Raw genomic sequence first — 27,128 nt, 5'->3', positions numbered from 1 at the left:
ATTCGGAACTCTCCCAGAGCACCGCGACCCAGCGTGTTGGACAAGGGTCTAAAATATGGAGGTGACCTTGTTTTGTCGGTCAAGGTCAATCGGTCATCACGGACGAAGCTGTCGACACCACCGCCTCGCGGTCGCTTCCTTCTGCTGCGTCCCGCGCCTCTCGGCCTCGGCGCTTGCGGTGGCACCGTGAACGTACAGCTCGCGGTTCAGTGGCCGTGCAGGCCAAGGGTTGGTGGATCACGAAGATCTCTCTGTGAAACTTCCTGACCTTCTGGGCCACGTGGTGGCCCAGGCGACAACAGCACAGCGATTGGGCTTTGTGAACTTTGCGGGTTTTGAGTGTTCACCCCCCCCCCCCCCCGACGTGCGTGGGACGTTTGCTGTGCTGCTTTCTCGAGCCAGGGAACGGCTCCTTGACGCCCACGGGGAAGGGAGATGGACAACCTGTGGTGGTCGTCCACCAGCCCTCGCTGCCTCCACAGTGCGGGATTACAGGCAGCCACCATCACCACGACCACCATCACCACCACCCGTCTGGTCGTGCTGTCATTGCCCCCTAGACGGTGCGATGCTGCGATGACGCTTCGTGGTGTAATCGAGCACCCCTCCTCCACACCCCGCATCCACCTCGCCTCCACCCACCCACTCGTCCTGCCTCGCTGCAAACCTCCACCGCGTGTCTCTCGCCCACGACTCGTGACCACCTCCTCCCACGCACACACAGCCGGGAGAGCGAAGCTGAGGCTAGGACTGGGGGTGGAACTGCGTAGACGGGGTGGGTGTGGAGCTACCCCCCCCCCCGTATAAAACGTGGAGGGATTCCACTTCATTGTCAAATCCTCTTCCTCTCGGACGTCCAAGCCCACCGGGAGCTCGCAGTGTCACTCCTGGGCCACCTCCAGCCTCGCCCGCTCCCGCCGCCATGGGCCAGTGGACCTTCGAGCTGTGCGGCTGCTTCGAGAACTGCAGCCTGTGCCTGCTCACGTGGCTGGCCCCGTGCGTGACGGCCGGACACAACGCCGAGGACACGGGCCAGGGCAGCTTCATCGCCTGCTGCGTTGTCTATCCCTTTGCTGGGTGGTGGTTCACCGCTCAGAGCCGCAAGAAGACGCGGGAGATGCGCGGGATCGATGTGAGCAGCAACAGCAGCGACACCATCAGTTGCACCACCATAATCAGTTCCATCATCACCAGCGCACGTGGCATGCTCGTCACCATCAGCACCAGCATCTCACATGCCCGCTATCGTCACCACCACAAACTCTTATCTCAACAACAGCACCACCTGCAACGCAGCGGCTATAGCGCCGCCTTCATCTCTCATCAGCACTGCCACCTGCCTTGTTGTTGGTGGTGGTCATCAGCAGCAGAAGCCGCACCGTAACTTTCGCCCTCGGCGACATCTGTGTCTCACGTCAGCCACTTCACGGTCTCCACGCCACGGTAACACCACCATCATCATCATCATCGCCCCCGCACGCCCCCACCGTCATCAAGCACACAGCATCACCATCATCGCAGCGAAGCGCCGTGTGCACCATCACAGTCACCACCGTTATCATCACCCCCATCAGCAGTACCGAGTGGTCATGTATGTTGAACTTGTTTTTCACCGTAGTGGCCAGGCAGGCCACGTACTTTGCGGTACGCGTCTTGGAATGTCCGTGAGCCTCCACGAGACATTGCGGTGCCTCGGTGCGCCGAGACTCCGGTCCCAGCTCCCTCCTCGTCCCCAGGGTGCGGAGTCGCGGAGAGAAGTGTGGAGGAGACAGACGTCTCTCTCTCTAGACAGACGTCTCTCTCTCTAGACAGACGTCTCTCTGTCTAGAGAGACGTCTGTCTACGTGTGTGTGTGTACTTGCCTGTGTGCTGTGAGGAGCGACGTTCACAACAACGAACGGAGCGCATGACGAATAAAAGCGTAGCGAGATGGCGCAGTGGGGAGTACAGCTGGTGGTGCATCTGCCGGTCATCTCAGTCGGTCAACCTATGGTATCTGGGTCTGTCCCGTCGCCTCCTGCCAGCAGCGAGCCTTCGTCACGTGGCCTCGAAGTGCACCTAGCCTGGCACAAGCGCCGTGGTGACGTCACCGCCACGCAGTAGCGAACGGCAGCTGGTGTGTGTGGTGTTCACGTCCGTGTGTATGTGTCCGTGTCCGCGTGTGCCCAGGGCTCGTTCGGCGAGGACCTGCTGCTCGCCTGCTTCCTGCCGTGGTGCACGATGGTCCAGATCGCGCGGGTGAGACAGACTCCCTCGTCGATGCAGGGCGCCGTCAGCCCTGCGACCCACGTGGGAGAGCAGAGGGGGGGCCTCCTCCTGCATGTGGGCGCGTCGGGTAGCGCGCTGCGCTCCGAACCCAGACACCAGAGTTCAATTCCTATTTACGACCAACACCAGTGATGGTTATCTGAACCGACCCTGGTCCTCCCGTAGGTCGACTCGGCCTCAAATCAATACCTGGCGAGTGTGAACATCGCCACTAGGGAGACAAAGGTGGCCGGGCGTGGTGCTGGCCACCCACCGCCTCGTGTTCCGTGCCGGCCTTCGTAGGTGTTCGCTCAAAGCACTCGCCCCAACAGTCCGTCAGTGTTTGTCTTTGAGTGTGTGTCAGTCTGTGTGAATTTAACACGGCTCGCCCCCTTCTGTTTCCCAGGAGCTCAGAGACGCCCCGGCTCCACAAACCATGCAGAGGTCGTAGACACCCAGCAGCACCGGCGCCCTGCATCAACACCCTGGAGCCAGCCGAGAGCACCCAGCATCATCTCACTCCCAACATCATCTCACTCCCAACATAATCTCTATCCCAGCATCATCTCACTCCCAACATCATCTCACTCCCAGCATCATCTCACTCCCAACATCATCTCACTCCCAACATCATCTCACTCCCAGCATCATCTCACTCCCAACATCATCTCACTCCCAACATCATCTCACTCCCAACATCATCTCACTCCCAGCATCATCTCACTCCCAACATCATCTCACTCCCAACATCATCTCACTCCCAACATCATCTCTATCCCAACATCATCTCACTCCCAACATCATCTCACTCCCAACATCTCACTCCCAACATCATCTCACTCCCAGTATCATCTCACTCCCAACATCATCTCTATCCCAGCACCCGCCAGCACTTAACAGCCTGGATCATCTCACCCCCTACATCTCACTCCCAGCATTACCTTACCCGCCGAGATCCTGGGTTCAATCCGGGATGTCAGCGCCCCTCCCAAGTGCACTCACTGCATTGAACTTCTCTCGCACCGCACGCAGCCACCCGTGCGGGGGAAGGACAGCAAAATTAGCAAACTAAACAGATTTAATGGGGTTCTCAATTAAAGTAAGATGATGGTGTATATATGTATAATTATACCTCAATTACAGTACATATATATGATAATTGCAGTCTATATAACGTATGTCATCTTGATTGACGTGTGGCGAGCGATCTCATCGTAGAGTGTGGCGAATTCTGCCTCTGGTCGTGTCAAGAGTAAAATGCTACTTGCAGATTTTTTTTCGTGGGGAGGGGGGGCGCTGCTCTGTGAGATTTCCAGATGGAGTCCTCATCACATCTGGGTGCCGATCACGCGGCGCTCACGAACTGTTCCAATAAAACACTGCCTGTGGCTCATGGTTGCCTCATGTTCGTTATTTGTGCACGCCTTGAGATGGTCGCGGAATGTGCTGTTAGCGAGGAGCACCTTTGAATGCCGACACGGAACACGTAGGGATGGGTGGCCAGCACCCCGCGCGGCCACCTTTGTCTCCCCATTGCTGATGTTAGCATACGGCACCAGGTGCTCATTTAAAGCTGAGTTGAGCTCGGAATGGGTCAAATATTCACCACTGCTGTTGACCATGAGCGGGAATCGAACTCGAATCGCCGGGTTCACAGCGCAGTGCGTTCACCACTGCGCCACCGATCCCCCCCACACAGACACAAGCACAGACAAGACACACAAAGACAACAATCCCTCGTATAGCCCCTCACAGCAGGTTCGCTCATTCACCTCGGGGCTCTTGATTGGAGGCGCCACGCCTGATGAACCTGGCAACACGTGCAGTTAATCAGCTCCCCGTTGCTCATACAATTAATTATCAAATAATTATGATAATATAATTGTAGCTCCCGCCGAGCCGTTACGTGCGAGGTGAATGAATCAGCTGATCTCGCATTCTTGCACGATCTCTCACACAGAGAAGGCGACACAGCTGCCGGTGAATACAGCGAGGCTGTCTGCGAGCACCTATTAAGGCCTCCACCGTAAGTCGGAACCGCCCGGACCGCAACTGTGCACGTACCATGTGCTATGAAGGGACATTGCCCGAAACGTTGCCTTTTATACATTGTTTCCATGAAGTCGGTGTGCTTCACGAGTGTGTTGGGTTTGTGTCGTGTCCGCGCTTTGTACACCACTGCCTCCGCAATGTGAGCACGGCGTTTGTTCCAATTTAGGCCGAGCCGAGCTCGGGATGGCCCGGCCCTGCTTTAGATACCCGATTACCTCTGGTGTCGTGCGTGGCTGTGAATCCAGCCTGGCCATTAGGCCAACAATATGAATGCTGGGTTGGGCTTCCCCTAGGTCGACTCGGGCTAAAATTGTAGGGCTCCTTTGTGCGGCGCTTTGGTCGATAAACTCCGCAATGGAGATACAAAGGCGACCGTGCGTGGGTCCATCCTGTCGATTTTACCACGCCGACGTTAATTGATGCTCGCAAACAGGGCTCTGCTGACCATCTCTTATTCCACGCTGTATGATCACTGCCGCTGTTCACGTGCGAGTGTGTGCGCACCGCCAGCGATCTACCGGCTTCAGCGTCAGTCCACAGCAAGCGAGTTTCTCTGTTAACTGCTGCTGCTGATGATGGGAAGGGAGTCGTGCGTGCGATTCGTGAGTAGCGCGAGGCTCGGGCCGATGGAGCTCCGGGCCGCGGCCGCCCGTGGGAGTCCACGCGGCATCCTCGGGCTAGACCACACAAACTACTGGGCAAGAAGAATAGCAAAGAGCGGAGTGGGACTGCGCGACTCGATTCCTATCGGAGATGCGCAATGGGAAAAGACCGCAGAGTCATTATGCCCAGGACTATTATTGGAGGGGGGATCGGCATCAAATAATGAACTAACGAGGTGGACGAGAGCAGGCTGGGGCGCTTTGGCAAGGTTGACATCGACGAACGTCCTCGCCGCCATGTGGAGAGCGAGGAGCGCGCCGGCTCCGTGTGCGCCCGCTGGCGAGCTGGCGAGCTGCCTCTGCAGAACGCGCGGGGCACTCGCGATGAAGGCGCCACGCGAGCCGAGAAGTGCGCAGAGAAACACGAGGAAGTGCATACCCGGCATGGCAGTTGCGAGATAGAGTGAAACACAGAGGTGACAAAGAATACTACCCGCTAAAAATATCGTGTGTGTCGTTCCGAGGCTTGCGGAACAATGTCTCCGTCAGCTTGCCTTTCGGCAGTGAACCACAGATCGTTTTGATGGCCACGATTGCACCGATTCATGATGTGTTTCTGTTGGGTTGCATCGTGTGGGTCCGGTGCCAGTTTTAATTAGAGCCCTCCGCCACCCAGTGACAGCAAATCAAGTTGCCACATTATGGGGAAATGTGCCAAGTCATTTGGTTTATATCGGCAACACCGAAGGATGAGGAGGGATGTTGAAAAGCCCAAGCAACATTTGACAATTGTATATCCCGAAGTTTCGCCGGAGATTGCACTCAGCATCATCAGGCGTTAACAAATTTGGATCTCACGAGAGCTGTGGTGTTTTTGTGGCGTTATGGAGAGAGCTGTGGTGTTTTTGTGTAGCTATGGAGAGCTGTGGTGTTTTTGTGGTGTCTTTGTGTAGCTATGGAGAGCTGTGGTGTTTTTGTGGTGTTATGGAGAGAGCTGTGGTGTTTTGTGTAGCGATGGAGCGATTGTCCATCGCTCGCGGAAGCTGAACTGTTGTTCAACAGCTGGCATTGCTGGATGCAATCTCCAGCGAAATGTCGGAACTAAAATTGTCGACTGGTGCTCGGGATCTGCAACATGCCTCCTCCTCCCGTGTTGCTGAAAACCCGAAGCATTTTGGGCACATTCCCCCCTGCCGTGACGACGACTTGGATTGTCTCTGTGGGCTGCTGGAGGAGCTGCGTTCCAGCTGAAAGCCGGCATGAAGTCCTACACGACGGACTGACCGATAGAAGCAAACTACGACTCGGCCGGGCTGCTGCATGCCGTCGGCCAACCCTGAAGCGGAGTCTTCGCTAAAGATCTGTGCGACGTTGTTCGTCGTGACCCATTAACGAGGCCGACCAACACAGGTGGTCCACCCAACACAGGTGGTCCACCCTGATGGGTCAGCTCCGCCAGGTTAACTCGGGGAGACTGGCAGACTCTGGGACTGTGCAGGGGTCGTCTGGCGCCTGCTATTCTCTCTTTAGATGTCACCGGAGAGAGTTCCTGCTGACATCTCCCGCAGTAAGCAATGCATCACCACCCCGTGTCAGAGAACGTCCCGCGAATGTAGATATCACAGAACCACTCCTGAGATCCCTTCATGACACGCGTGGGCTTTCTCCCGACTGCCTCGGTTTTCCTCCCACGTGTACAAGCACTCGTCATTGATGGGGTTGGTCAAACATCCCAAGGTCGGACCCCAGAGGTTGAGCAATCGTTGGTGGCGCCGGTGCTGGCTGCCTTCCCGCTCGTCTGTGGGCTCTTGCGCCTCCGTAAGGAACCTTGCGCGGCGCGTCACAAGTCCCGCGGTAGACTTTTGAGATGCGGTTGGCGTCAAAGATGCTGCATAACACGGGGGCATGTTCTTTAGTATTCCTGGTTCGTACCGGAGAGCCCGGTTCAATCACGAGTGGTTGAAACCCGGATTCGAACCCAGGCACTCGGCGGTGCCGGCTCGGCGCTCTGATCTCCGAACCACCCGGCCACCTCTGTTCCATGTGTTTTTGGGTGCACTTCTAAAATGCGTCTATATGGGCATAGGCTACCACGATTACTGGGTGCACGATGGAAATGCACAGAATGGCGTGATATTTACCCGTACTGTATTATATTATCAGTGAGTGCATCATGAGAATGTGGAGTGACGAGCGATTGTCCGCCGTGTTTAATGGGTGCACTTTAAAATAGAACGGGGTTGGGGAGGGGGGGGGCATGGTGTTGCTAGATGCACGATGTGCAATCTGCCTGCACATTCCCGAGGAAGTTGTCGCTTCGCGTGGTTTCTTCTGGCCGCGCGCGTTTTGACTTCGACAGCCGAGCTGACCGGACGGACTGCGATGGCGCGTGAGAGAGGGGGGGGGGCGACTCTTTCACTTCGCTTTTCTGGGTTTCTCGAGTAGCTGGAATTCCTCGAGCGCCTCGTTGGCCAACAACTCGTCTCGGTGGTCTGGATGGTCACGTTGCTCTCGGTGGTCACGTTGGTCTCGGTGGTCACGGTGGTGTCAGTGGTCTTAGTGGTCTTGGTGGTCACGGTGTCCCATGGGATGCATCAGGGTTGTCTGGGTGTGGGTGCCTCGCCGCGCGAGTGGTGGCGGTGGAGAGTGGTGGCGGTGGAGAGTGGTGGCGGTGGAGAGTGGTGGCGGTGGAGAGTGGTGGCGGTGGAGAGTGGTGGCGGTGGAGAGTGGTGGCGGTGGAGAGTGGTGCACCACCGGGTCCCTGTCTGCAGGTGAGGCTGTGGCTCCGTGTGATCGGTGAGGATTCAGGTTGCGGGGAGGGGAAGGTGGGAGGGGTACAGGGGGAGGGCAGGGCTCGTACGGTTGCTGTGGTTTGGTTGTTGGGGCGTTGGTCCGCGTGGAGGGAGCGAGCCAGTGCACGGGTTTCAGGAGTAGCCGCCTCCTGGTAAATGTCTCAAACGCTCCCGCGAATGATGCAAGTGAACAGTGGCGTAGCTCAGCGGTGCATGGTGCGAGATGTCGACTCGCTCACAACCACGGAGCCACACGGAAGCCACAGCAGCGCTCGGGTTCGCTGCACATTCACCGCCGCTAAAAGAAGGGAAAGGCGGAGAGGAACCGGAATCTCTCGCGTCCCCCACGCCACTCCCGCCACCCACACGAACTCCCCTCCGGCCACTCGAATATCGCGAGGGCCCCGAGGCCCCACTTGGAGACGCACACCGCCACTTAGGGTCCCTCGGACCTCCACAGGGACCCATGGACTCGCAGAGTGCGCGTGGTGAGGATGGTTTTGAAAACGGTGTTGCGGATGGTGTTGATGGGAGAGGTGAGGATGGCTCTGGTTTTCCCTGCATTAACGTCTGGAAGGGTCGCGGCGGAGAGGCCCTCTGCGACCCGAGGCGGGGGGTGAGCAGTAGCAGCAGAGGTCAATCGTGGAAACTCGCTTGGCCGACGTCACCCGATTGTCACGAGGAAAGCCACAACGGATTCTCAGCTTCCTCTCAGAATGGCCGAGAAGATGGGATTGTGGCCAGCTAGTCGTGACTTCCCTTGTCCTTTAATGCCATAGAAAAACAACACCCCCGTGCAAGGTCCAGGGTTCAAGGACATCATCACGATTTACAGCCCTTTGTCAATCAGCTACTGGACGAAAGCCTCCCTCTCCAGTGCCACCCGTGCGGGTTGTTTGACCATACTTCACCCCGCAGGGGCATTGCGGCTTGTTTAAGGAATGCGTGGGTAGACGGGAATCAAAACTCGCTTCTTCGGGTGGCCGTGGTGGCTCAGAGGTTCGTGCGCCGAGCCGCCGCTGCTGAGGGCCTGCGTGTGACTCGAGGTTTCGGCCACCGCCTTCGAGGTCGATGTCCTCGAGGGCAGTGAGTTGATGGCCTCAGCCCGGCCACCAGTGACACTACACTCAACGCACACACCGCGTTACATTTGATTCCGCCAAATTCCAGCGGTGAGAATGTCAATAAAGGGTTGACGGCCACGTGACGAAGCTCACGATGGTGCGGAGCGAGCGGGAGAGCGCCGCCCTCGACTGTGCGTGTGGACCAGAGGCCAACTTGAACAAGGTATCTCGGTGGTCGTTCTGTGATATCCGCATCCTTCACGCGTGTGATCCGTCGTGTGAACATCTGACTACAGTCTGGAGGGTGATACATTTAAAATATATATTTGATTTAAACCTGCAATAGATGTCACGAACCCATACTGCTCCATTAAGTCACCGGCGCGCCTCGAGCCGGGCGTAGCCCCCGTGACAGGGTGGATGGACGTTGCTGGTGCTAGGACCCTCGTGGTGGGGAGCAGTCGTGGACGCTGATCACGGAAATGGAACCGAAATTCTAAACGGTGCGATGAAGCGTGGACATGGAGAGAGAGATACGCGCGCTTCAAATCACACGCGTACGGGATTTTAGGGACGCGTGGATGGGAGAAGAGCGGGGAGCACACCGCCTCGCAACCGGTGTGGGGGTGGCGGCTCGATCGGCCACTGAACGGCACGGAGGAAAGTTCTTCTTAAGTGAGGCTCTTTACTGCGGGACGAAGCCAAGCGAGGTTGGACGAACTCTCTGTGTCGTTTAGCAGCCCGTCCAGACCCCACCTCGCGCCCTCCACTCGCCATTGGTCGCGACTGCGCGGTTCGGCAACAGCTGCCGGTGAGCCCCCCCACCCCCAACCTTCTCTTCTCCCTCCGGTGGGTCCTGCGAAGTTGTGGGGGTGCCGGGCAGACCGCGTGGGAGTGCCGGGCAGACCGCGTGGGGCTTGAGGAGCCCTGGTGTGGGGCACTCGCGCTATTGCTACTGGCTGGCTAATAAGTTTACAAAGCCCCGGTGCTCGTAAAGCAGCCCCCGCTGTGATTACGAGTCGACTGTAGCAGGTGAGTTATAAATATAATTACCCAGTCCCGGGGTGTTGGCAAAGAGTGCCGCGCCGGGGGAGGGGGGAGGGAGGCGGCCGCGAGCCCCACCCCCCACGCCCCCAAGCGGTCGGAGTCTGCGCCACGAGGTCGCCTTTGAGTCGGCCGCGCCTCTTGCGCAACCCCTGCTGATGCTGCTGCTGCTGATGATGATGACGACGTTTTTATGATCGCCAATAGTTCGTGTGTTTACCCAGAAAAGCTACACTGAGTCATGTCCTCTGCCAGGTCTTTGTTGCTCCGTGTGTGTTGCTGCCTGTGTGTTGCTGCCTGTGTTACTGCGTGTGTTGTAATCCACCGAATTATTTGCGGTGTAATTGTTAAGCGTTGGGATTTTTATCAGCTGTGCATGCTTTGTCGTTTTTGTTTGCTATGGGAGGTCGTGATGCGATACCTCTCCTTGCTGTGAGGCTTTGCCATTGTATAATATAAATAATTAACACAGTCATCCAGGAAAGCCACACCGAGGTGTGTGTGACTTGGTCAGGAGGGTACCTGCTGCCGCTACATTGTTTTTTTTTAATTTGAAGATGAAAACCCACGCCTTGCGCGAGGTGGCAACACTCAATCCCCGTACGGATGTTAAAACGGATAGCGTCCGTCTGAACAAAGCTCGTCGCTCTCCGTGGTGCTAATCCCTCACACCAACATCATGCTAATCCCCCAGTTACATGCTAATTTCTGACTTTAACATCCTGTTAATCCAACACATTAACACAGCTACTGTTGATATGTAAACTCCTTTGTCAAGACGCTCTTCCTCCCACCCAGCTTAAAAGACGCTTCCAAACTTGGCAGTGTTCACTCAAGCGCTGTCATTCCGACAGTTCTGTTTCTTCACCTGAGGAAGGCTACTTGTGTTGTGGCCGAAACGTCGTGAGAATTTTATTTTATTATTATTTTATTTCCATTCTACGTGACTTTACCGAAAGAACCAAGAAGAGGACAAAAACCGGTCCACATTTTGTATCGTTGCTGCTGTCTGTCACATTTGCCCAAATGTATTTCGATAGCGACTTAAGACGGGAGGAGACACAATCCAGTTCTTCACGATCGGCTCGTGGTTTCTGCATCACGACACAGACGCAGCACCCCACCGCCACGAGCGCGGAGTCGAATAGAAACGCGAGCAAGGCCACTTGAGTTTGAATGTTCCCGTTTCCCTGGATCGTGGTCCACTGATGGTGAAACCGCGCCCGTGTTTCCCTGTGATGGGGAACTCGGAGCGAGTGAAGAGGAAACATCTGGAGCGAGGATCGACTTCACTCGCACGCTTCCTTTGAAGAAGTGAAGGGTCACTAGTGATGATGAAGGGCATCGGTGATTATCTTAGTGAAGAGTCACTGTTGATTGATCACTGCTGATGATGATGGTCACTGGTGACGATCAAGGTCGGTGCCGCACCCAGCCGAGAATGGGGCAGGGCGCTGTGCGGTTTCTACCGTGAGCAGGGGCCCTCAGCCGTGATAGCGGATAGCCGACACCTCCACTGGATAATGTGAAATGTTCGTGCACAGTCCGTGTTATGGATCCACTGCTGGATGAGGGCCTCCCAATCACTTTGGATATTTCACCGTACTTCCCTGCGGGTTGGTGAAGGCGGGGCGGGCCGTGCAGAACGACTCCGCTGGGTGTTGCTGCGCTGCAGCCACGCGGTTTGACTGGCGAGGCGAGAGACGGGTAGGGTGCATCTCAGGGTGCGCTGGTCACAAGTCTCGTGCATCTCACGTGAACTACACATCTACAAGACTCGCTGTTTGTCCATCTACCAGCTGGGCATTTAAAGAGACTTTCCTAACGATATGTGCTCTCTTGATTTGAAGCTTTGGTGGCTGCAGGAATCCATACTCTTTGGTTCTTTCGGTAAAGTCACGTAGGTATCAAATAAAATAAATCGCGACGTTTCTGGCGCAACACAAGCGTCGTCATGAGGTGGGAAAGCTGGATGATGATGCAAGGGTAACGCTGCTCGTTACGCCGCCATATTTATTGAAGTGCTTAAAGCACACAAGCGCCCATGCTTCCCACCCTTTGTACCCACACTAACAGGCGTGGCACACACAAAAGCAAACATCCCTTGTATAGCCTTGAGCAGCATGTTGGGGCAAGTGCTGTTAGAGAGCATCTCTTTAAGGGGGTGGTGTGGCCAGCACCACCGTCCTCCTGGGGGGTGGGGGGGAGTCTCTTCTCGTGGGGCCGCGAGGGAAACTCCGCGGAGAGGCGACGGAGCTCCACACAGGGCGACTCACCTGGTATCTCCGGGTTCAATACAGGAGACTGCCTCTACTTCGACTACTATTTTACTCAGAATCTTTTAGAATCAGAATCTTTATTTATCCTCGGGAAACCCGATGAGCTATGAAGCCCTTTGAAGCCCTTTTTCACAGATGTCCAGTATTCATTTAAGGCCGAGTTGACATAGGCGGATGTAGGTCCCGTCTAGCCCAGTAGCAACACAAATAAAGATATCGATTTTGTCGAGAACGAGATAAGGGCCGTAAGGAATATTGCACAACGAACACACGAGGTGTTTAACGGTCATAAACAGAACGCGCACGAGTCTAAAACGGTGCAAAAATAGCGCTGAGAGCAAGGAGGGCGAGAAACATGCAGGTACAAGTCAGCGCTGTCGTGTTTGTGTTGGCGCTGCGTGTCACAGAAGGGGGAGAGTGCTGCAGTTGTGAGTGGTATTTTAAAGAATGTAGGAGTACCCATCCGCCACCCTTGCCATTCAAATGTCACCATTCAAAATCAATGTTCGCAACAATTGCGAGTGTAGGTGGAGGAGTTGCGTAACTCTGTACGTCGAAGATATCTCGGTCGCGATAGTGAACTCTTTCCCTCGCATCAAATTCAAGTCTCATTTATTAGGTACAGCCCTGTGAGCCATGCGGCTCTTGAGTCGGGTGCAACCGCAACAGAATATGAACAGAACATCTTAAAGCGACGACGCGCAACAGAAACATCCTGGATAAACCAGCAAGACTACAAATCTCAAAAACTAATTGAATTGTTGGACAGGCAAGGAAAGATCATGACATTCGTATATTACTGTGAATGATTCAATGTTTATCATGGGTCAAGTTAATTTACTTAACGTGAAAACTGACTGATCATTTGACCCTCAAGCCTATGCTGCCACTTCCTCTCAGTGCGTGAATTGCACGACAGGCCACCAAACTTGCACACATCAGCTTCCTATTACCATATCGCACATTCCATCGACGAGCACCTGGAAAAAGTTGAGTTCGGTGTCATTCCGGACTCCGTCGTTGTCCTGGTCCGAGATTCTGAAAATTCGTGTCAGGGCCTTGATGGAAGCTGGCTTCAGCTCCTTGTCCTCGGTGCGGTAGAGTGGGCGGTGGGATGCAGTACGGCTTTCTGGGCATAATAGAAGACCTCCGAGATGTTCTTCAGGGTCTTGGCTGAGCACTCCACGCAGGTCTCAATCTCCGTGTACTGGTTCATGATAGGCAGGATGGTCTCCATGGTGCTGTGGTCCACCCCGTCAGACTTGTTACCAACCAGAATTATGGGAATCCGCTCATCTTTCTCAATAGTTTCATTGATGAGAGGAAACCCATTTACTTGTGATCTTTTCAATGGAACGTTCATTATCCACCGCATACACAATACAGATTACATGTGGCCCTTAAAATTTCATCTTGCAAATCATCATCTGTTTGTTCTGCAGCGGAATAGTCAACAATGTGTGTGGGCACTTTTTCTGGCGTAACGTCAGCTGGAATCGTGATCTCTTCTCCGTGGGCCGGCACCTCCTCTGGGAACTCTTCACTCAGAAGGGACATAATGAGTGAGGTCTTGCCCACCTTGGGCTCTCCCACGAGCAGGATTCGCACATCCTTCTTCATGGCTCCCGGTCGCTTTGCTAGGGGGAGGGGGGTAGTGTGGTTTGGGGACACGCCGTGCGGGAGCCGAGTTGGGGGGAGATTTCGCGATCGTCTCCCCAATCGCGCGCTTCAACGGAGCCTGCGCTGCGCGACCTCCATGTCTCTGCCTTTCAGTCGAGATAATCATCGACGTAAGGCACTACCACGAGAGTACAAGGTGCGCCTCTTCGTCACGTTGCTGTATTATTCTACCCGACTGTAATTGGGGACAAGTCACTACACACCACAACACCACACTACACACCACAGCGCACACTACACACCATACCACAACACCACCTACACACCACAGCGCACACTACACACCACAGCGCACACACCACAACACCACACGACACCACAAAACACCACACAACACCACACAACACAACACCACACCACACAACACCACACTACATGCCGGATTTGTGCTATGTTACTATTGCCCAGATTTCTATTTGCCGGATTCTTTTGTTTGCTGACATTGCCATTTTCTCCACTGCTGCACTTTATTCGTTTTGCTTTTGTCATTTGTGTGCGGGTCCACGCTCTTGAGCATGAGACTCGCCCGGTCTTGTGGGGTTCTCGCCTGGCCACACAGCACCCACGGGGGGGGGGGGGGGCACGCTGCGCTCACCGGGTCACCTGCGGGTCACCTGCGGGTCACCTGCGGGTCACCTGCGGGTCAACCGGCGCCAGGGCCCTTGTTGCGCATTAACGCGTGGAACTGAGCACCGAGCGAAACTGCAACGCGAATCGCAGCTCCAGTTGGCATGGCAGCAAACGCGTGCCCGGGCCATGGGCACGGCTCGACTCGGGCCCATGTCGCGACTCTGTGTTGAGGGCATAGCCGCGGTTCAAAGTCTCTCATTGCAGAGTGTGTGCCTCCTCCTTACGGTGCAGGTCATAAGTTGGCATTCAGTCAGATATTCAAATACGGGACTCGTCACGACAAGGTGAGGCTGTAGTATTCCATGATTGTGTCAACACGAGTGCAGCAATCGCCATGAATCTCACGGTTATGCCGATGCCTATAAACAGATGACAGCTCTCCAACATTGGGCTCGAGCAACGCTTCACTGTTGATAAGTAACTTGATGTCTAAATCGCCCCCCCCCACCCCGTGTCACGCTGCGTGTTTAAACCAGCGCGGGTTGAAATGATGCACTCCCATAAGGAAGGTCGTGCGTGTGGCTGATGGGATGTGTAAAAAAATACTTTTACAGTATTAAGGGGTATTCGTATTACTGTATTGGGTAGGTGAATGAGGTGTAATGTTTTGGCTCCCTAAAGCGTGTAGCGCATTGCCACTCGGGGTAATGATTGACCGCGACTTCAACCTTATCAGCAGCTGCGCGTGCGTTCACAGCCACCGCGGTGTCGCCGCGACTCCGGGCTGCCGTCACGTGTGGCCGCGTGTCGGCGCCTCTCGTCCGGTCTTTATAGCTGCTTGCTAACAGCACTTGCCCCGACAGCCTGTTCAGGCTATACGGGGGGACCTTTGTATTTTACGAGGCTATTAAAATCGTGTTTTTCTGCATTATCTGTAATCGAATGGAAATCAACGATTCGAATATAACGGTTACCGGTTTACCGCACGTCTAGACGTACCAAGCAGTGAGCGACACAGCACGTTGACCTTTTAACCTGAGATGCGAAGGGCGCTTCCGGGGAGTTGTGGCCGGCGGCACAGCTGGGCCTGGGCACCCAGAGGTGTCGCAGTCGCTGGGTGCGTCCACAGTCGACTGGGACGAGCTCGCACTGTGTCGGGGTGAAGTGTGGGCGCGCCCCCACCTCCTCACAGACGTCTGGGCAGCGTGGAAGAGTAAACCAAATACACCCCACGAGAGCACCCGCGAGCGGAAGCCCTTCCGCCAACATAGGCGTGAGCGAGCACTTGCAGGGCTGCCCCTTTGTATGCTGAACTTCTGTCGCACAGCGCGGTTGGCTACGTACAAACTCAGAAAGCAGGGCACAGTGTCCGTACCACGCCGTACGGTTTGTCCGTTAGCGCGTGACAGTTCGTGCATTCGTTCCTAATATTCCTCTGGAATGGGTAACCGATTAATTTCAGAACTGGTCACCCATTCCGAATATTGTTACTGGTTCGTCCATGAATGTTTTGTGTCTGTATATATGTAGGGCTTAGAGAGACACACGCAGAGGGGGTGGGAGATGGGAGAGGCTGTGCGGGTGTTGTCGAGGGAGGCGAGCGAGTGCAATAATCGAGGCGTGGTGGTGGTGGGATCGCGATTGGGAGTTGGGTGCGGAGGCGGCGCCGCGGTGATCCTCTCCATTCCCTAGCCCAGATATAGGCGCGCGTCCCCTGCTCGCACCGCACTCTGCACCACCACCCCCGCGAGTAACTCGGCAGCGCAGCTCGGCAGCAACCCTCGCGGTGTTCCAACAGAACCGAAACTTCCATCTCCTTCGCGTTCTTCATCTTGATCGGCCATGGGAGGGGACTGGACCTACGGGCTGTTCGGCTGCTTCGGGAACTGCGGCATGTGCTTGCAGACTTACTTCTGCCCGTGCATCCTGGCCGGGCACAACGCCGAGGACACGGGCCAGGGCAGCTGCTGCCTCTGCGGCGCCGCCTTCTTCGTCTACTGCCTGGGCTGGTGGTTCGTGGCGCAGAGTCGAACCAAGACGCGCGAGATGCGCGGCATAGACGTGAGTCGCGCGCTGCTGCGTCGTGGGTCCGGCGGTGGCGGTTGTAGGCGCGCGCGTTGGCTGATCACCATCATTATCGCCAAGCTATGGGCCATACACTCCAACGATAGGGACACATCGAGATGCACTGAACACGAACCGCGGTGGGACGAGTCTCACCATGCAACCCAAACTGTACACCAATACTGTAGACCCATGGAGATGCACAGTGACGCAGAGAGATGAGTTAAAGACCAGCCACAGTGCCACTGTGGCCATGCAATTCTCGCCATAGAGTACTCGCAGTGCGAGTCTGCGCACCTTCAACGGAAGAGGGGTAGGAACGGCGACACGACACGGACTCCTCTCCTCCTGAAGTCCCTCGTCGTGGCCAGCAGATCTCGACATTGGCATCGAGCTACTCAACACTTCGAACCGTCGCGTCAATCACGGTGATGGCGACCATCATCACCTCCGCTATTTGACCATCGTCATCACCGCCATCATTACCATTACTTCCACTTATATTAATCATCATCGCTTCCACTATGATAATCACCATTACACATTACCTCCGCTAAAACCGCAACCTCCATTATTATCACGACGATCATCGCTGCACTGATGACATAGCTCGCTTCTAGACCACATGACACATGATTGCAGGCTCGAGTGCAATCTCGAGCCTGTGCAAACGGCGCCAGGCTTTTGAGTTGATAAACAGCCAGGGGTGACGTCGCTGGCCACTTAGCAATTTGTGACTTTAGACGTCCCTCACCGCGGTTTTTCTTTCAAGTCTTCTAGAAATAACCTCGCTCTATTTAAGAAACGTATTTTTACAAACTGCGACGGCAATTGTGCTGTTTGTTGCTGCCCGTTTGGCGTTTGGTGTTCGCGGGACCTGGATCCGTTCCCCGACGTCAGCAGCAGCAGCTATCGCCGTGCAAAGGTCACGTGGCCGCTCAGCGGCGCCCTGTTCATGAGGAGCGAGCACCTCCAGAATAGACGACACCTCCTCCTCCTTTCAGATCCACACATATCGTCACACTTCCTTCTGCCTCTCGCATTCCTCCTCCTCCTCGACACTCGCGGTGTAACCATCGATCGCATCAGAACATCAACTACAGGCCGATGTTGCACCACATCTCCGAATCAGAATAAGTTTTTATACTGGGGGGAATCCGATGAGCTATGAAGCGCTTTTTCACATATGTCCAAATTAAAGACACGAGCCACAGTGTTGCGATTGTGGTCGTGCGACCCAAACTCTGGACCGTATTGTAAACCCATAGCGACCCACGCATACCTACATAAAATAATGGTGGTGATGGTAATATGGTGACCACCATTGACGATGGCTGTGTTGACGGTGGTGTTGGTGATGATGCAATTGAATCAACCCGAGCCTGGATGGTGAATTGGGCCGCACCCCTCGATTGGCGGCGAGCCCAAGGCGACTGGGGGAGTGGCGCTGGCTCCACTCGACACGCCGTCTGCACGCAGGAGATCACGATCTCGTGCATTTCCGATAACCGCATTAAAGCAGCTATAAAAAACCGGTCGCCGCTTTTACCGGGCACGTAAAACGCACCCGGAGCACGAAACCAAACCGCGTTATTTCGCTACCGTTTCAACAAAGAAACGCGAACTGAGCAGCCACCGCGGTGTTTGAACATCATCCGCGCAACCGGGCACGTCCCGTCCCGAGTCTTCGTGGCCCACGGTGCCGACGAACGACGAACGACGACGGCAGCCAGGCGATGGGTCTATGATGGAGTCGGCTCCTCGTGTGTGGAGCAGGGGCTGTGTGGAGTCCTCGACATCGTGAGAGGTGGCGACAGCTCGGAGGAGACCACCATCCAGCAGTTGATCGATCATGGCTGATTAGGATGATGACGACGCCACTCGGATGTATTGCGCAAGCGACATTACGCATCACAACACGCCTCATCACGCCTCATCATCCTCGTCGTCATCACCCATCGTCGTGTTTGTGTAGAGAGCCACGTGGCTCGCATCGCCACTGTGCTCTGCGGCGTCACCACCGACTCGTGTAGCCCCTCTGTGCCCCTCTGGGCATGCGGGCCACGTCGGAGACAGTACAGCAAATAGGGTTAACAAAGAGGCCCCTAGCCCAGCGCATTTGAATGTTTAGAAAGTTAACACATTTGCCAATAAAAGTATTGGCCCTTAAACTAATACATATATAATGTGTGTGTGTGACGGTAGTGTAGCGGTTCGCACACTGTGCTACGAACCCGGCGACACGAGTTCGATTCCCACTCGTGACCAATAACCGTGGCGAATATTTTAATCGGCTCTGGGCCTTACCCTCGGTTGAGTGAGCCTCAAATGAGTACCTGGTGCAGTGTGTAAACATCGGCACTAGGGAGACAAAGGCAGCCGGGTGTGGGGTTGGTCACTTGCTTTATGGCGGATCTTTGTCTTTTTGAACATTCTTCATATTTTAGATGGTATTTTTAAACAGTTGCTGAGCACAGGAGCCAAATTCCCACAACGTCCAGCGGCCAGCAACAAAACGCACCATCAGAGTTGTACAGGATGAGAGTGGACACGTGTCTTGCATTGCGCGAGGGTATTACTGTAAGAGGGGATCCCAAAGTGGACCAATGCGAGGGAAGAAACTTGAAAGAAATGGTGAAACCTGCAGTGGTGGGTGGGTGAGGGAGTGGTGAAACCTGCAGTGGTGGGTGGGTGAGGGAGTGGTGAAACCTGCAGTGGTGAGTGGGTGGGTGAGGGAGTGGTGAGACGTGCAGTGGTGGGTGGGTGAGGGAGTGGTGTGACCTGCAGTGGTGAGTGGGTGGGTGAGGGAGTGGTGAAACCTGCAGTGGTGAGTGGGTGGGTGAGGGAATGGTGAGATCTGCAGTGGTGAGTGGGTGGGTGAGAGTGGTGTGACCTGCAGTGGTGAGTGGGTGGGTGAGGGAATGGTGAGATCTGCAGTGGTGAGTGGGTGGGTGAGGGAATGGTGAGATCTGCAGTGGTGAGTGGGTGGGTGAGGGGAATGGTGAGATCTGCAGTGGTGAGTGGGTGGGTGAGGGAGTGGTGTGACCTGTAGTAGTGAGTGGGTGAGGGAGTGGTGTGACCTGCAGTGGTGAGTGGGTGAGGGAGTGGTGTGACCTGCAGTGGTGAGTGGGTGAGGGAGTGGTGTGACCTGCAGTGGTGAGTGGCTGAGGGAGTGGTGAGACCTGCAGTGGTGAGTGGCTGAGGGAGTGGTGTGACCTGCAGTGGTCAGTGGGGGTGGGTGAGGGAGTGGTGACACCTGCAGTTGTGAGTGGGAGTGGGTGAGGGAGTGGTGTGACCTGCAGTGGTGAGTGGGTGAGGGAGTGGTGAGACCTGCAGTGGTGGGTGGGTGAGAGAGTGGTGTGTCCTGCAGTGGTGAGTGGGTGTGTGAGGGAGTGGTGAGACGTGCAGTGGTGAGTGGGTGAGGGAGTGGTGTGACCTGCAGTGGTGAGTGGGTGGGTGAGGGAGTGGTGAGATCTGCAGTTTTCAGTGGGGGTGGGTGAGGGAGTGGTGTGACTTGCAGTGTGGTGGTGGATGAGATAACCCAGTCAGTATCGGGGAATCAACGAGTGAAGTTCACAGCAACCAATGCGAGTAGAGATGAAAGAAGAGTGACAAAGAGGCGACTATTCACGAGTGGCTGGAGTTATTTTGTGAGTGCGGGATCAATCGCCCTGGTTGCTGCTCCACGTGGAATTCTACCGCATGCAGCTAGGTAAGAACCTGATGCTGCCCCTCTACATACGTATCGTGTGTAAAGCACCGCGTGTGTGTGTGTGCGTAGGGTTCTTTCTGCATGGACCTCGTCTACTCCCTCTTCTGCCCGTGCTGCGTCATCATTCAGACAGCGAGGGTAAGCCCCCCACCCTCGTGACCCTTAACCCCCACCCCCACTGACCTTATGTCAACTTAAACGATAACACTTTGGATTTAAACGGCTTAAATTCGGCGATTCCAAGCGCCTTGCGTCATGTTTCCCAATGCTTTGCTGCAATCCAGCAATAGGGGGGCAGCTATCCCTGCAAGTGGGCATTGTTCTTCCAGTAGGAAAGTCTCGACGTTGTGGAATGCCACATTTCATGACGTTCGGGCAGAACCCGTGGCCATCGATTTCGTTGTGGGGACGTGACCCAAACCGAAACCCAATACCTGCCCTCTGGCGTAGCGTTTCCCAACTCCCGTGTCCACGCCCTGCGATTACCGCACGCCCTGCGATTACCGCACGGCTAGCACGGCGCGCATTGCGCAGTGCCTCGATTTGCTTAGGAACCAAAATGTTTGGTAATCGCAAAAAGGTGGAGTTTAGGGCGTTGCCAGGCATGGGGTTAAGTAACGTTACCCCGGGGTAGGCGTCTTTGCCCCCAGCCTCAATAGACGTCTGGGCATCCCTGCCCACGGGGCTGAGCGACATCGATCGAACGACGCGGAACGTGGGGAGCGATCCACAGGACGCCACGATGTCGAGTGTTCTTGAATAGATTCGCAGCCCCGAGTCACCGGCGTGTGGGAGAGGTACGAAGCCTTGTAGCCAATTCTTTCTCCCGCATAATGTCAAATCGGTGCACTGTGCGTTGTTGGGCACGATGTTCGACGTTTCGCTGCGCTGGCTGGGGAGTTTGAGGAGTGAACGTGTCACGGGGTGAAGCAGCCGCAAACACGAATGTTTTATTTCTCACGCGACGACGCAGTTGCTTTTGTTCCGACTTCTTTTTTTGCTTCAGTGCTGTTGCTTTTCTCCCTTTTGGGGATCCCCGCCACTCCTGCCAATGAGACTCCCATCCTGGCCTCCCAAGTTCTCACACGGTCACACAAAGCGAACTCCGGAGCGTCCAATGGGGCTCGGGTGCGTGTGCGCCGCCGGCCCCGCGGGCGGCGTCCGCGAGGTCGTGACCTTTGAAGGCAAAGGTCACGACCTCGCGGAGCCGACCGCGCTCGGCTTTGCTGCCGGCGTCTCTCGCGGGAGGGCACGGCCGTCGTGAGGGCCGCGTGGGGGGGCAGCGCGCCCCAGAGGGAGACGGAGCGGGGGAATCGGCTCGGGGCCGATTGTTACGCCGCACAAGGGTGAAAGATTGATCATGGGTCACGTGATGATGACGGAGTCGGAATAAAGTGTGACTGCTGCTCGAACACGCTCTGTTGGCGGTTCTGAGTCGGTGGTGAAAATTCCACATTACCGTGATGGGCAGGCAGCCTGTCCATGGCACGCAGATGCACGTTACACGAATAGCAAACCGTCTGCGGAAGCCGTGTGGCCTTGAAGATGCCCTGTGCCCCTGCGAGCTGGCGGCTTTACAGCCCCGCGGTGCCGGGGAGTCCTGTGTGGCTCACCGTAAACTTTACAGTCGCGGTTGAGAGGCCGTCTGCTGATATCTGCTCTCGTGTCGGCAGCGGTACCGTGCTTGGTGCCACTGCACTATGGACCCAGTGACTCGAGTTCGATTCCCAGCCACCGATAGCCTGAGTGTCCAGCGGCATCGCGGACCCTTGTTGTGGCCTGCGCAGCGATGCGCGGGAAAAAAAACCCGGCTACCGCACGGCATGGGGACTCTTTCATCCAGCAGTGGATTGACAAAGGGTCGTACACACGTACAGAACAACGGTGTGTCTGTCAACAAGTGTGGACAATCTGTCATCAGCGACTTGTCACCTGTCTGACGTAGCTGTTGGGCTGCAAGGCCCCCCAAGTGGTGTGCCTATGGTAATAATTATTATAATCTACTTATCCAGCAGAGCCACACGGAGTCCTAGGACTCTTTTTTTCATTAGGATCCTGCTGCTGCACTGGATTTTGATTTTAAGATGTTTCCAGCCAATTGATGATGAGTGTTTTATATAAATGGGAGGAAACTGGAGCACCTGGAGAAAGTCCATGCCTTGCACGAGGGGGAAGCGCTCAATCCCCGTACAGATGGAAACAGATGGCGATTAGTCCACTTGCTGCCCTGCCTTCTCCTGGTGAGACAGGAAATGGCACCTCGACGCCCACAGAAAGGGAGTTTTACACCATCTGTGTGTGATCCACCACCCCTCGTTGCCTCCAGGGCCGAGTTACAGGATGCCGAGCGGTGCCGCGTGCGGCGCAGCCACCACCGCCCAGCGCTCCTGTCGGCTGCCACCGCGGCGAGGCCTGAGTTCGCGTGGCCAGGGGCACGCACGGGCAGCCGGCGGTGCTCACTCGCCCCGCCGCTCTGTTCTGCATTCCAGTTCCGAGCTGCGTCTGCTTCACTCGCTCCCACTTTCCCCGGCTTTTGAAGAAGCGATCGCTGTCCAGAACAAATCCCCCCGTCCACCGGTGTAGCGTGGATGCAAGGGATGGCATTGCTGCCTCCCCCCGCCCTGCTCCCCTACCACCAGCTGCCCAATTTTTCGCGCCTCTTCGTAGCCCGGCGCCTGGGCCCCTGTGGGGCACGGGCCCCGGTGAGGCTGCCCCTGCGTGCTGCACCGCGGTGGCTACGGCGCTGTCCAGTGTGATCGCGAATCGCTGGATGGACTCCTCCTCGCTGTACCGTCTCGGCTCGTTCTTGTACCTGCATGGCCAGTTCTGCCTCTTGTCTCGGCGCGCTCCAGTGTGGTTCTAGGGACACTTGACTGCCATTTAATGATCGTGTCTGACCTCTCTCTTTTTCCCTGCATGACCGTGCCTCCCTGCAGGAGCTGAAGGACGCACCCGGTGCACAGAGCATGCACAGATCCTAAATGGAGTGACACCCAGCACCCTCTCCCACACCCAGCATCCCGTTCGCAGCACTCTTTCTCCTGCACCACTCACACACCCATCACTCCCTCCAGCCATCAATTCGCCCCTTGCACCCAACACTCCCTGGCCCGCACCTTGCACGGTAACATCTCCCAGGGGAGGAAGCAGGGCAGTGGCCCCCGACTGAAGATTCCATCCACAACTCCCCTCCCTGTCACTGAGCAGCAACTGTGTCGTCATCAGCGTGATCCCAGCGCCCCCACCACACCAGGAAACAAGACTCGCATTGGCCCCCGAACCGCACGCAACAACCAGGACAGGTTCTGATATCCCTCGCCACTGATGTTAGCCGTGCCCGGGAATCAAATTGAGGTCGCCGGGTTTGAGCGCAACGTGCCAATCACTGCGGGCACGGGGTGGGGGGGGGGCTTTCTGTTATGCGCGACGGACGGTCGCTGCGTCTGCCTCGATTGTGCTTGAGAGTGGTGTGTGTGTACTTGAGTGGTGAGTGTTTGTGTTTGAGAGTGGTGTGTGTTTTTGTGTTTTAAAGGATCATTTGCTTCGTGGTTTTGTCCGTGTGCTTTTTAATTGCACACGGTTATGGATCCCAATAAAATACAGGTGTGTGTTCCCCTACAGACATTGTTGTGTTTTTATCCGCTGCTGGGTGTGGTCCTGGCCACGCTGTGTGGGATCTCGGTTTTATTTTAAGCATACTTCACCATACAAAGCTGCCCTAGCATCAGACGAGTTGTGGCGCATTACGGGCGATTGGGTCATCGGCGGTGACCTGAGTGTTTGTGGCGCTTTTATTGGTGGATGTCGGTGTCCGTGGGCGCGGGGAGAGAGGAGAGAGAGAGAAGAGTGGGGACGGCATGGAGCGGTCGCCTCGTCGCTGCTTCCTGCGGCGGGCGGCGAAACCGAGGCTCGAAAACCCCTGAGGCCAAACTTCTTCACTCCACGTTCACTGGAGCCCCTGGGCCACCACTGTTGGAAACTCCACGTGAAGATCACCGGGTGCAGTGGCTCGTGTACCCACCATCGTCGACCGACTAAAATGCCAAGATTGAGCAGTCCTCACGGCCGATGCTGGTGGCATCAACAAACCTCGCCATCGCCTTTCCCTGCTGCTAGACGATGCCGTTGTAAAGTTCACACCTGCCCTTCCAGGTGCTATCTTACGGTCCCTAACCGCCGCACAGCTGTATGGAATTAGAAAGGATCTTACTGCAATTACGGCATTTGGACAGTCAAATACATTGAAAGTTTGATTCTTTGTCAAAGCCGAAGCGTGGAAGAGTAGGCCAAATACCCTGTGTAGAGCTCTTGCTACCGGAGGCCCTTCCACCAGCCCTGGCCTCAGGGAGTGCTTGCAAGGCTGCGCCTTTACTCTTCACCTTCATAGCATTGCTACGCCTCAGTGGGATTGCACAGCAGCAGCAGAAATCATCACTCTCCTGGCCGACGAATGCTTGCAGGCCCAGATGTGGAGTCGCCTTGTGCCGCACAGGGATAGATGCCACTGGGGTGCCCTTTCAAATGTGTTTTAGATGAGATGCCATGTGACTTGCTAGGAGACAATCCCGGCGTAAAGGAGGGCAGCACAATCAGAAACCTCCCTCGTCGTCGCCGCCATCTCCACGTGGCACTCCACGGCTGTCGCTGTCGCCTGCTCCTGCACTCTACGTGGCACTCCACGGATTCTGCCATCGCGGTCACGGTTATTGCCCGTGGCTCCTGGCTCTGTGAATCATTCACGAAACGCTCATTGTGGATTTTTGTCGATGTAGAAACGGGTTAACGATCACGCAAACAGACCCCCGGAACAAACGGGCGTGCCAGGCGCTGTTAGCGACCACCTATCACACCCAGCTACAGGAGAGTTTAGCGGAGAATTCGCCTTCTACAGCTGTTCCTCGACATACAAATAAAATGAAAACTATCAGTTAACACATCCCATACGCCACACGGCGTTCCGGGAGTGCATCTTACCAACATAATTGGTTTATTAGAAGCAACCTGGACCGGTTTTTTGGTTTCGCTGTCTCATCAGCAGAGTCAGGCTCGCTTAAAACAATGCTGGTGATCTGCCAGATATTGACAGACAAGGGCCACTGTCTCTGTTAGACATGGAAGGGCCCTCATCCAGCAGTGGACTGATTGCTTTGCTGCTTCGCAGCAATCCGTTCAATTTTACAAAAGAACTCCACCCAGCCTGCTCTCGCCCGGGTAGAAGCATCTCGTCAGTAACGCCGCAACCTTCAACAGCTGATTAGAGGCTTTTGGGCCAGGTGCTGTTAGCCAACGCCCACCCAGGCCGGGAAGAGACACGAGGAGGTGGTCGTGGAACTTTACGTTCTGCCGCCTTTGTCTTCTCGGTGACCGCGTTGCTAGCCGTGCGACTAATCTCGAGGTCCTTGGAGGGAGGACTGCGCGGGTGAATGTCTCCTTGTATGTTTGAATGTTGAATCGGAGGTATTTGCACAACCGCGCGGCGCTTGTGCAACTCTGAGTGTGTGCACGGTGGGGCTGCGGACGCGCCGTGGCCACACACAAAACAGCTGAACCACGGGAACAGGCCAATTATTTGTTTAATGTCTTCCACAACGACCATACGAGCCATGTCTTGAAGAGAGGGCCCTTGCCGATACACATTTGTCAGTTCACGGTATTGATTCGAGCGAGCCTGACGCTGCTGGCGAGGCACTGAATGTCGAAACCCAACCAGGGGTTCACTTGTGTTGAAAACATGCTGCTGAAATTATTCACTACCAGAAGGATGCCGTGGGGCTGATGGGGTGTGCAGGGGATACTTTATATTTTGTATGTGGCGAGGCACTAATGTGAAGGAGACATTGTCTGTGTAGAGGTGTTAACTACGCACTGTTCGGTAACCTGCATTGCCACCAGGTATCAAGGGGGCAGTGCAGTGTTACCTCGGTGTACATCACGGCTGGGGTCAGACGAGGTGAAGTGGATCGTAGCCACAGTTGGGGAGAACCAATCAGCCAGTTCCACGTGGGAATGTGGGATTGGTTGTACCTGGCCACAAACGGGTATAAGAAGGGTGACCGCGCAGAGCTCGGGGAGTTCTCTTTTTACACGAAGACCGAAGCCCGGGCTGAAAACTAGCTAGGTCCCTGGACCAGCCTTCCAGCCCTTCTGAGGTATAAGGCTCGGCGTATCCAGTGGTCAGGACCCACCGGGCCAGCGGTGGGTCAGATAGCCTCCCCTAGGTCCCAGCCGGAGGACTCTGGAATAGGGTAGACGTGTAAGTCCCGCCAAGATAGGAGGCTGTACCTCCTTGGGTATCAAGGAGACCTGTGTGTAGGTCCGGAGGCTGTACCTCATTAGGGTATCAGGTGAGGGGACCGTATACCCCTCTGTGTGTTAAGGACTGTGTGGAAAAGGAATTTCAATAAACAGTGTGCCTCATAAGAAGTGACTTCGTCTTTATAAACACTACATCTGCAAGGGTTGTTAGCGAGCACCTATTAAGAACACCACGCCCGGCCGCCTTTGTTTCCCCAAAGTTGGTGTTTCCACGCCGCACCAGGCCAAGTCGACCGATGGGAGAGAAGCAGTTTGACTGTTGCTGAACTCGAGACAAACAGCGCACAGCGCCAAGCATTGGGCCACCGCTCCATCTCACACACGCACAACAAAGATCAAAGATCCCCCGTGTAGCCTTAACAGACTGAAGGAGCAAGTGCTGTTAGCGAGCGCCTATGAAAGCCGGCACGGCACAAGAGGGGGTGGGTGGCCAGCACACACATGCACACAACGACGCGCGCACACACACACGTACATATATTACTAATTCTGGGTACGCCCCGATAGGACAAACATCTCAGGCGAGTTCGCTTTGAACGATCAGAGGGAATGGCGAGGTGAGCAGTAACAGCGCTTTGTTGTGTTGGTGTGACGCCTTCCCCTGCGTCACAGTGGGGATGGGTGGGAGGGCATCCACTCGCCGGGAAAGCCACGCCACCCGTTCCGAAGAGTCACGTGGACGTGTGCTCCTGGTCAAAGACAAAGAA

At 55.6% G+C, this 27,128-nt stretch overlaps 2 protein-coding genes and 1 pseudogene across 2 annotated transcripts; 2 read left to right on the top strand and 1 right to left on the bottom strand.

Moving 5' to 3' along the window:
- Window positions 1-382: 382 nt before the first annotated feature.
- LOC116943991 (uncharacterized) lies at window positions 383-3,640 on the top strand. Its single transcript, XM_032957386.2, has 3 exons — window positions 383-1,132; window positions 2,170-2,238; window positions 2,654-3,640. Exons 1-3 carry the CDS (start codon window positions 923-925, stop codon window positions 2,696-2,698), a joined length of 324 nt encoding a protein of 107 aa, XP_032813277.2. The 5' UTR covers window positions 383-922; the 3' UTR covers window positions 2,699-3,640.
- A 496-nt stretch (window positions 3,641-4,136) lies between these two features.
- LOC116943994 (uncharacterized) lies at window positions 4,137-23,724 on the top strand. The gene is made up of 4 exons (XM_032957390.2): window positions 4,137-4,273; window positions 16,129-16,391; window positions 20,176-20,244; window positions 23,043-23,724. The coding sequence occupies exons 2-4, from the start codon at window positions 16,173-16,175 to the stop codon at window positions 23,085-23,087; spliced, it is 333 nt and encodes a 110-aa protein (XP_032813281.1). The 5' UTR covers window positions 4,137-4,273; window positions 16,129-16,172; the 3' UTR covers window positions 23,088-23,724.
- On the bottom strand, window positions 12,980-13,859 carry LOC116943800 (mitochondrial Rho GTPase 1 pseudogene; annotated as a pseudogene).
- Window positions 23,725-27,128: the final 3,404 nt, after the last annotated feature.

This window comes from Petromyzon marinus, chromosome 19, assembly GCF_048934315.1.
Source record: "Petromyzon marinus isolate PM22_M1 ecotype Great Lakes invasive population chromosome 19, UKy_Petmar_22M1.pri1.0, whole genome shotgun sequence".
Lineage (NCBI taxonomy): Eukaryota > Metazoa > Chordata > Hyperoartia > Petromyzontiformes > Petromyzontidae > Petromyzon > Petromyzon marinus.
This window is presented reverse-complemented; position numbering and strand designations above follow the sequence as displayed.